This window comes from Lepidochelys olivacea (assembly GCF_965140295.1).
Source record: "Lepidochelys olivacea isolate rLepOli2 genome assembly, chromosome: 6".
Classification (NCBI taxonomy): Eukaryota; Metazoa; Chordata; order Testudines; family Cheloniidae; genus Lepidochelys; species Lepidochelys olivacea.
The window spans coordinates 99,427,962-99,439,070 of NC_140416.1; the positions used below are offsets into that span (position 1 = coordinate 99,427,962).

The window sequence follows — 11,109 nt, forward strand, 5'->3', positions numbered from 1 at the left end:
TAATTAGATAAGATGAGCTATTATCAGCAGGAGAAAAAAACTTTTGTAGTGATAATCAAGACGGCCCATTTAGACAGTTGACAAGAAGGTGTGAGGATACTTAACTTAGGGAAATAGATTCAATATGTGTGATGACCCAGCCACTCCCAGTCTCTATTCAAACCCAAGTTAATGGTATCTAGTTTGCATATTAATTCAAGCTCAGCAGTTTCTTGTTGGAGTCTGTTTTTGAAGCTTTTCTCTTGCAAAATTGCCACCCTTAAATCTTTTACTGAGTGCCAGAGAGGTTGAAGTGTTCTCCTACCGGTTTCTGCATGTTATGATTCCTGATGTCAGATTTGTGTCCATTTATTCTTTTGTGTAGACTGTCCAGTTTGGCCAATGTACGTGGCAGAGGGGCATTGCTGGCACATGATGGCATATATCACATTGGTAGATGTGCAGGTGAACGAGCCCCTGATGGTGTGGCTAATGTGATTAGGTCCTATGATGGTGCCACTTGAATAGGTGGACAGAGTTGGCTTTGGGCTTTGTTGCAAGGATAGGTTCCTGGGTTAGTGTTTTTGTTGTGTGGTGTGTGGTTGCTGGAGAGTATCTGCTTCAGGTTGGGGGTCTGTCTGTAGGCAAGGACTGGCCTGTCTCCCAAGATTTGTGAGAGTGAGGGATAATTTTTCAGGATGGGTTGTAAATCTTTGATGATGCGCTGGAGAGGTTTTAGTTGGGGGCTGAAGGTGACAGCTAGTGGCATTCTGTTATTTTCTTTGTTGGGCCTCTCCTATAGTAGGTGACTTCTGGCTCTGTCAATCTGTTTCTTCACTTCAGCAGGTGGGTATTGTAGTTGTAAGAATGCCTGATAGAGATCTTGTAGGTGTTTGTCTCTGTCTGAGGGGTTGGAGCAAATGTGGTTGTATTGTAGAGCTTGGCTGTAGACAATGGATCGTGTGGTGTGTCCTGGATGGAAGCTGGAGGCATGTAGGTAGGAATAGCGGTCAGTAGGTTTCCGGTATAGGGTGATGTTTATGTTACCATCGCTTATTAGCACAGTAGTATCCAGGAAATGAACCGCTTGTGTGAATTGGTCTATGCTGAGGTTGATGGTGGGATGGAAATTTTTGAAATCATGGTGGAATTCCTCAAGGGCTCCTTTTCCATGGGTCCAGATGATGAAGATGTCCTCAATGTAGCACAAGTAGAGTAGGGGCATTAGGGGACGAGAGTTGAGGACGCGTTGTTCTAAGTCAGCCATAAAAATGTTAGCATACTGTGGGGCCATGCGGGTGCCCAGAGCAGTGCTGCTGACTTGAAGGTATATATGGTCCCCAAATGTGAAATAGTTGTGGGTCAGGACAAAGTCACAAAGTTCAGCCACCAGGTTTGCCGTGACATTATTGGGGATACTGTTCCTGATAGCTTGTAGTCCATCTTTGTGTGGAATATTGGTGTAGAGGGCTTCTACATCCATAGTAGAAGCAGCTTGAATAGGGTTTATGCCAATGGAGGCTGATAATTGTTATTAATGAGATGGCTGTCTCTCTCCAATGACTACTTGGAGAGCTCTCCCCATTATAAAAAACATTCTCAGAGTTGACACTAATAACCACTCCTGTCAGTCTCGGTAGAGAAGCCACGGACAGAATGGAGCAGGGAGACTGGGTTATCCTCTCCTCCCTAGATGTCCTTCCAAGTCAGAGGTGTGGCACTCAGGCAGGACAGGCTGTGAACACTTCTGTAGCTGCTTCCTGTGTTGCACCTGGTCAGTGGATAAATATGCTGCCAAACCAGCACCTTCCCCAAGCACAAAATGAATTTTAAAAACTGTTTACATTCATCCTTATTTTCAGCCACAAGGTGGCAGCAAAGATCATTTCTCTCAGTGAGAGGCCTGATTAGGTACTAACCGTATAGTACAAGGAAGCCCTTAACAACAAAAGTCGAAGAGGAGAGTGAACAGAAGTTGCTGTGGACAGCCCTCGCCTTTTGGCAGTGCTGGGGTTATCCAGTGCTCCCTTTGTCACAAAGGGAACATCCATGAAGAAACGCTTCACTGCCTTTTAGACATTTGTCCAAATTACCCTTCCCTTGAGCCATTTCACGATAGGCTGGACAAATCACTGGAAAATATGCAGGAGAGAAGAGCCCGCTACTGGCTGGGGAATGGTCCAGATCAGTGGTTCTCAACCTATTCATCATTGTGGGCTGCACGTGCTGCTCTCTCTGTGTTATGTTGGCCTCATCCACACAATATATATACTACCCGTATGGCCCTGAGGATGTCACATGGGCCGCAGCTGTGTGCTGATTGGGCTACGGGTTGAGAACCACTGGTCTAGATGAACTGTTAGTAGGAATATTTTGCAATTCTATAGAAGTTTTTACTCAGTCTCTTTTCAAAGCTGTCTCATTTTTCAAGAGTCAGAGTACTCCACCAGGTCATCTTAAAAAAATAACCCACGTTTCTCAGATTTCCTACTTGAGCTGGGAGACCAGAGGGCTTTCTGACCAAAGGGCAGGGAATTTTTAATCTTCGTGCATGAGAATGAAGTTGAACCTTGTGCTTCCCATTGTGGCTATGAGCTGACTAGAACTGTGATGCAAGATTCTTCCCTGGGAGAAACAAGTATAGAATCATCATTTTCTTGGCCTGACTGTTGAGGCTAGGACATGAATGGAATTTACCACCACAACAATCATTCATTTATTTCCACTCTACTGAAGCAAGAGAGGGAAGATGCTACACCACATTGTTACCTGCCAGGTTTGCCATGGGCCAATTCTTCTCCTGCCCCTGTGAGACATCTGGTTGTGAGGCCCGATGTCCTTAGGAGAAGCTTGTGGCCTACTCATGATGATGGCACTTTCCTTTGCTTCCTGTCTTGCTGGATGATGTCTCACAGATGAAGGTGGGAATGATTTCAGAGTGCACTTTCTGCATAGCAGGAGATTCTCAGTAGGGCCCCAAAACATCAAAACACTTACACATGTGCTTAACTTTAAGCATGTGAGCAGGCCCACTGACTTCAATAGGATGGATTACTTGTTTAAAGCTAAGTGCTTCGTGGGATCAGGGTCTAACAGTGAATTTCCTTGGTTGTGTGTTTTCTTAATGAAAATCCCTAAGTGCTCCAGAACTGGGTCTGAACCAAAATCCTAATACAAACTTTTCTGAACATGGCATCTCAGGCCCATCTTTAGTATCCAATCTATCCTTATTGCCTGAAGTTGAGTGTTATATCTAGTTCTATATTTTTCTTTGCAGGATTTCATCTCCATCTCTTTTTTGGAGACTGATGCCCAGACACGGACGATGGCCTCGCGGATAGACACGACAGCTCAGCAGCTAGGCCAGCAATGTGCTGAGAAGTTTGAGGTGTCGGATCCCCAGAACTATGGGCTCTTTGTTCATGTTGATGACAAGTGCCTGCAGCTTGCTGACGATGCCCACCCTCATCATATAAAATCCTACCTGCTGAAGAGCGAACCCAAAAAAGATTTCCATTTTATTTATAAACTGCTGTGCAAGGAAGAGACACAGAGTTCAGTCATCAAAGAGCCAGACTTTTTATAATGGCAGAACTGCTCTTGTATTGTGTATGCTGCAGTCTTTGAAAGACTGAGACACTTTATCTTATGAGATCTTCTGACACCAGGAACATGCTGGAGCTCAGCCTTTTAGCAGTGGTGGACAGGGTAGTAGTTGTCGATGCTGTCTCACTACTGCGCATTTCTCAGCAGAATTCATTTGCAGAAGCAAACAGAGTATTCATAGGAATGTTCCTAATTTGGAAAACTTGAAGTATTAAACCTCAAAACCTCTCTATGGCAACAAACAAACTCATAACGGATGTGGACAATGGAGCTTAATCCAATTGCTCTGGAGTTTTTACAGAGGAGTGAGTATCTATCCCATTATGTTATATAGGTGAAAGTCACCTATGCAGAAGGCCTCTAAAGGGCAAATGCACAACTTAAACCCTATTTTTGAGGACTTATATGGTCTGAGTGCCTAGAGCTGGTGAGTGCACAGGGCTGAATTTCACCCTGTTTGAATAAATTATGAATCATGATTGATCTGTTCAGCAGCATAGAATTGTATCATGCAGCAGAACTCCATCTCTATCCTGGTATGTTATATTACACGTACTGACCTTTGAAATACATGTAATAACAGAACATGAAATCCAATACTGTATGTGCGCTAAGAAGCCTTTCTGTGTGGTATACATTTCACTGAATTACGTAATTTACGCACTTCCATCAATATATTTTTTTCATCTTAAAGACCGAAACTCCATCACCATCATTTTAGATGTACAACAGCCTTAATCAAATCTGTTGTACAGTAATGTCTGGTGTGACAAAGTTCCTGCTCTACCTTGGTGGGTCTTGCGCTTATTGGTGGATTTGCTTGCCTTGGAGCTTCACGGCAGCCCTCAGCTTGACCGTTTTTCTGAATTCACAGTCCAGGTCGACTCCTCCTGTGTCTGACCAGGAGTTGGGAGGTTTCGGGAGAACCCGGGCCTGCCCTCTACTCCGGGTTCCAGCCCAGGGCCCTGTGGAATGCAGCTGTCTAGAGTGCCTCCTGGAACAGCTGTGCGACAGCTACAACTCCCTGGGCTACTTCCCCATGGCCTCCTCCCAACACCTTCTTTATCCTCACCATGGGACCTTCCTCCAGGTGTCTGATAATGCTTGTACACCTCAGTCCTCCAACAGTCCGCGTTCTCACTCTCAGCTCCTAGTGCCTCTTGCTCCCAGCTCCTCACACGCACACCACAAACTGAAGTGAGCTCCTTTTTAAAACCCAGGTGCCCTGATTAGCCTGCCTTAATTGATTCTAGCAGCTTCTTGATTGGCTGCAGGTGTTCTAATCAGCCTGTCTTAATTATCTCCAGAAGGTTCCTGATTGTTCTGGAACCTTCCCTGTTACCTTACCCAGGGAAAAGGGACCTGCTTAACCTGGGGCTAATATATCTGCCTTCTATTATTCTCCCGTAGCCATCTGGCCTGACCCTGTCACACTGGTTACATGTATTTATTTCCATGTGTGATCATTTTAAAATCACTTCCTATTTGTGGATAACTTGATAGTGTAAAAACACTGATGGAAAAGGCAACACTCATTATAAAAAACTCTGATTTCAAATAGATCAATGAAAGGACTCAAGGTCAGAGACTTTTTTTAAAAAATACCACTTCCTTTTCAGCCAGTACTGGATGCTTCTGTTATTTTCTCAGATGTTTTTGTATCTTCAGGTTGTTACATGAGTAAATACATGCTGTTGCAGACTGAACTTGCTCAAGTTCCTTTTGATTTCTCCACTCCTATTCTCCAGGGCTCAGAACCTGCTAATGAAATCTCACTGCAGGCTTGAATTCTCCGTAAAATGTCCTGATGCAAAAGCACACAAAACCTCAAGCCAGCTTTCTGCTTCTTGAGTGAAGAATGGACATAGGAGTCCTTGGTTTAAGCACAGATATTAATCCATCATGGGACTGATCCCACAGCCCTTACTCAGCCAAAGTTCCCACTCATGTTAACGTATGTAAGGGACCCAGTTCTTCCCACGCAGGACAGGAGTAACTGTCAGTGTATTGGGAGTATCCTACCCAAGGACCACAGGAACAGGCCAAGTTTGACAGATTTATCCTTAGTAGGAAACACACATTGTTATGATTAGAAAAGGGGGTTGTGTAAGTGTGTTCATTCAGCACAACTTCTACATCCAGCTAGCATTAAGGAGGAAATGGTCAGTGGTTTTTTTGGTGGGGTGGGAGGACGAGGAGCCTGGAGCCCACAAGTCCCATTACATTTTTATTACATTACTTTTTAAAGGGTCCCAGCCTCATTACTGAACAATGAGTATACAGTTGTTCTCTCGGGGGTTTGAAATTCGTGTCCCTATATTCACTACTACTGTAGTTTGGCATTTATTTTGGTGTGAGAAATAAATATATATGGATCCTTTGTACTGGTCACCAACCAAACGAGCATAAAAATTACAAATTATTAGTGTGAGTCTGTTACCTTGTCATGCATTTAGTCTTGGGTCCATGTGGCCAGGAGAAAGTGATATTACATTTGGGAAAAGTAAATAAAATATTGTGGCTTCAAATATATCATGTGCAGCACTGAGGGATTCCTTATAGGAGAGTCAGGGTTCCTGCCCCACTCTGAACTCTGGGGTACAGATGTGGGACCCCCAAGAAAGACCCCCTAAGCTTATTTCTACAGCTTAGGTTAAAAAGTTCCCCAAGGCACAAATCCTTTCCTTGTCTTTGGGTGGTATTGCTGCCACCACCAAGTGATTTAGACAAAGATTCAGGAAAAAGACCACTTGGAGTCCCTATTTCCCCAAAATATTCCCCCCAAGCTCCTTCCTGGGGAGGCTTGAGAATAATATACTAACCAATAAGTTAACAAAGTGAGCACAGACCAAACCCTTTGGTTTTTAGGACACTAAAAATCAATCAGGTTCTTTAAAAGAAGAACTTTATTATAAAGAAAAAAGTAAAAGAATCACACCTGCAAAATCAGGACGGAAGGTAACTTTACAGGGTAATAAAAGATTTAAAACACAGAGGATTTCCCCTCTAGGCTCAACTTTAAAGTTACAAAAACAGGAATAAACCTCCCTCTTAGCATAGGGAAAATTCACAAGCTAAAACAAAAGATAATCTAACTCATTTCCTTGCTATTACTTACAATTTCTGTATCATTTCAGGATCTTTTTAGGAGCCGGTTTACCTGCTTGGTCTCTCTCTCTGTCCCAAGAGGGAACCAACAAAGAAAGCACAAACAAAACCTCCCCCCGCCCCCCCCAATTTGAAAGTATCTTCTTTTCCCATTGGCCCTTCTGGTTAGGTGCCAACCAGGTTAATTGAACTGATTAAACCCTTACAGGTAAAATGATTCTGTACCTCTGGCTGTACCTCTGGCCAGGAGGGATTTTATGTTACTGCATACATAAAGGTTGTTACCCTTCCTTTTATATTTATGACAGAGAGGTTTGCGCCAAAGTCTTTGACTCATTTTCTCACCCTTCCCGCACGCATGCACTCATATTGTGCAATTGGCTGGCACTCTCCACTGTGTGAAGAAACTTGGGATCCTTCCAGATCAAATGTGCTGCATATGTGGTATTATTTGGAATACAGCCCAGAGAAAGGGCACGGCTGAGTTGTGGCATCTGGAGTTCGGGGTGGGGGGAGGGGACTCTTGGCAGATCTTTATTGGGAGTGAAAAGGGCATTTCTGCATCTGGGACAGGTGGAGGGAGCTTCTTCTCTGCTCTAAGGGGGAAATTCAGGAAACCCCCATGAAGCCTGAGTGATTTGGCTTTATGTACACATCCTGTGCAGTGGTTGGGGAAAGGAAATCCGTCCTCCAACCAGTGGGCATGCCATGGGGCTGTAATATTGCCCCTTCCACAACCATTATTCCAGCCTATAGGCTCAGATACAAGCTACTGCCCCTCAGCTTCTCCTCTATGGGAATTCCTAACCCCTAGATTTTGCATATATATATAAATTCTTAGTCACTATAGTTTGCCAAGCTGGGTGAAATAATGGCAGCAAGGTATGGTTTCCTTTTAGCACAACAGCTGTAATCTCATCCAGTAATTTACATACCCTAGCTCCTCTGATCCTGAAGGACCCCAAAGTACTTTATAAGCTGTTTAGTGGTGGTAGATCTGGGAGTTATTTATTCCACTGCTCAAACATAATCACCAGTGGCCAGACAAATGACACCCAACATAGCCCATGTGAATGGAGTATGGGGAGGGAGCCACCTATCATCATGGGATTATTAATGGCCATACACACCCTCATCTGTATAGGTCTTATGGAAAAAAGACAACCACCCATCCCACCTACATTAAACTACCTCATACTCAACATAGCTACCTTGAGGAGATTAAGGAGGGTAAATATTTAGCTGCCTCAGTCCAAAGGGCACAACTTGGGCACCTAAAATTAAGCACACAGGCCATGATTTTTCAAAGCTAAGTAATGATTTTGGGAACTCAAATTGAGACACACAAAGTGCTGAGCATCCCATCCTTTGAAAACTGGGCTCCATTAACCTGTTGCAAGGTGGGCTCCCTAGAATTGAGGGACCCAATGTCATGAGTCACTTTAAGAATGTTGTCCTTAAATCCGTATTCAGGCAGGTAAATCAGTGGCTTGATTAGAGGTGTCGTATCTCCCACTGAAATCAACAAGACTATTGACAGTAGTACGGGCTTACTACACCTGGTGAATAAGTGCTTGTAGGCTCAGTCTCTAGACTCTCAGGGCTTTGGAAGGGGCTTCTCTCCTATATGTATGTAGAGCACTTGGCCACTTGGGGGCACTATATAAATGATAACACTAAAGCAAATACTAATAAGACATGGGGAGGAGTTCTTGAGGGGAAAGTACAGGCTACTTGGTCTCTACCTGAGGTCTTTCAAATATAAAACAATCTATCCTGAATTCTGGCATTTTTCATCCTGAGAGAAATGTGAACCCCGGACATTCCACAGCTCTGCCAGTAAGATCCGATTCCAGTGCAGTAAATCAGCTTAAGGGCTTGTCTACACTGGGAAATTTATCAAAATAGCTAGTCTGGAATAGATTTTCCAAATTAGTTTAATTGAGAAAGTGGATCCACTTTGTGGATTAAGCCTGTTATACCAGAATGAGAGTGTCCACATATGCCAAAATAACTTTTCTGGAATGGCTATTTCAGTAAATTTCCAAGGGTAGACAAGCCCTAAGTCACCAATAAATGAAAACATACAAACTAAACCACATATTTCAAGAAACGCACAGTGTCTCCCTCTCTCAAGGCAAGCCACTGGGAGCCAGATTGTGGCAGAGGACTGAGAGTGCTCAAGTGAGGCTAGAGCTATGACCCCACTCCACTTGCATCCACTGGGCACGCTCGTCAGCCCTGCACTTTCCTGACTGCAGGGGCTACTCCCTAGCACCCCACTCTGAGCACTGCAGCCACCCCAAAGACAGCCATACGGGGGAGTCTTGATTCCCCTGCACAGGCTGGAGCTCTCGGGGGCATTGTGTTGCCAATACAGCTTCGCATAACCACCACCTCAGGGTTGTTGCTGAAAGCTTCAACAGATGCCAGCAACAGCAGTGATGGGAAGCAATTAAGACTTGCCAGGTCCAATGAGAGGGTAGTTTCCTAGCTGGAGATGCAACGCCAGTGCTAGAAGGAAGTTCAATGAACATGCCATATGTCCATTGGCTTCTCTACTGAGATTGTCCGTTGTGATACAGACATCGTCCACTATAAACTATGAGCCGCACATCTAGTCATTAGTGACCTGGGTCAGATATGAACCAGTGAACAGGCGGGGAAAGGCTCCACAGCCCAGATCCTCAGAGGTATCTAGGAGCCTAACTCCCTGTGAGTTCAATAGAAATTAGGTACCTAAAGACCTTTGAGGAGCTGTGCCCACATGTCTTGGGCCATCCTGTCACCATGCTGCAAGATAGTCCTAAGTCATTGTTTCTCAACTGGAGGCCACAGTTCCAGATACTGAATATGGCAAACATGGAAGAAACTGTTTGGATTAAAAGCGATTTATTTATTTATTGCTTAGTATCTCCCACAATGCTCCTTTTTACCTAAAAGAAACTTACTTGACAATTTAACTGAAGGAAACTTCCTGGTCTGATGACCCAGTGCCATCATGTGATTAGTCAAGGAACAATTACTAAGTGACTCAAACACTAGCCCTCACATGACTGATCAGCAGATCGAGCGAGAGTCATAGACTTTACCCTGTGAACAAGTGAAGTTGTGTAAGCCAGCCAAGTGCTCTTCAGGGCTTAGTTTCCACAGAAACATTGTGAAACTATTTGGACATAATTTACTTGCAAGGCCAGGAATAATGCACAAGGGAAACTTGCTGGTCACAGCAAAGTCCGTAAAAAAACCCCAGCTTTTTAAAGTAACCCTTCCGTTCATGGAAGCCTTCAGAGCCATGCTTAATACAATCTGGCAATAATTCACTAACCCAATTACACATGCTGGTCATTTAGGGCCTGATCCAAAGCCCACTGAAAGCAATGGAAGGCATTTTACTGACATCAGACAGAATCAGAACTTAATCCACAGGCTGTGTTTTGAATACATAGAATAATTGCTTGTCCATTCTTATTGCCTGCACAGGAAAGAGAGAGCATAATACAGACGCCATAAGCACAGTGAGACTTAGCACTGTGGCTGTTATTGCCCATAATCATACACATGCTGCGGTCCTCATTGGGCCTTTTCCCTGAGGAAGCATTGCAGGATTTAGGCCAGACCGGCTAACTGATGGCAGCAGATACGATAGCACACGTCTCAGCCATGCCATTTAGGCACTGCCCTGCATTGGGGCAGTAGTGGCTTGGCACTGCCCTGGGGACTCCGAATGCCTCCCAGCGCTGCAGCCTCTGCATAGCAGCTAGCATGCCAGTTTGTGAGGTGCATCCTATGCCCCACGTGCAGCTGGACCGCTCCTCTGGCCAGGGCCTGCGGGGGTGACAGAGACATGGCAACTCAGCCCCGGAAGGCCCCTGAGCATAAGGGATGAAGATTTTCTTGGCCCTTACTGAAGCCACATAAAGAAAAGGAGGACTTGCGGCACCTTAGAGACTAACAAATTTATTTGAGCATAAGCTTTCGTGAGGGAAAAAGGGAAGTAGGAGGATCCTGGGAACCACAGGCCAGTCAGCCTCACCTCAGTCCCTGGAAAAATCATGGAGCAGATCCTCAAGGAATCAATCCTGAAGCACTTATTGGAGAGGAAAGTGATCAGGAACAGTCAGCATGGATTCACCAAGGGCAAGTCATACCTGACTAATCTAATTGCCTTCTATGAAAAGATAACTGGCTCTGTGGATGAAGGGAAAGCAGTGGACGTGTTGTTCGTTGACTTTAGCAAAGTTTTTGACACTGTCTCCCACAGTATTCTTGCCAGCAAGTTAAAGAAGTATGGGCTGGATGAATGGACTATACGGTGGATAGAAAGCTGTCTAGATTGTCGAGCTCAGCGGGTAGTGATCAATGGCTCCATGTCTAGTTGGCAGCCGGTATCAAGTGGAGTGCCCAAGGGTCGGG

At 44.6% G+C, this 11,109-nt stretch overlaps 1 protein-coding gene across 1 annotated transcript in view; it reads left to right on the top strand.

Annotated features, from left to right (window-relative positions):
* RIN3 (Ras and Rab interactor 3) overlaps positions 1 to 6,051 on the top strand; it is a 110,526-nt gene extending 104,475 nt beyond the window's left edge. Inside the window, exon 10 of the mRNA XM_084630175.1 lies at positions 3,257 to 6,051. Coding sequence (XP_084486301.1) covers positions 3,257 to 3,565 — 309 coding nt within the window. The 3' untranslated portion in view covers positions 3,566 to 6,051. The remainder of the gene's footprint in view (positions 1 to 3,256) is intronic.
* Positions 6,052 to 11,109: the final 5,058 nt, after the last annotated feature.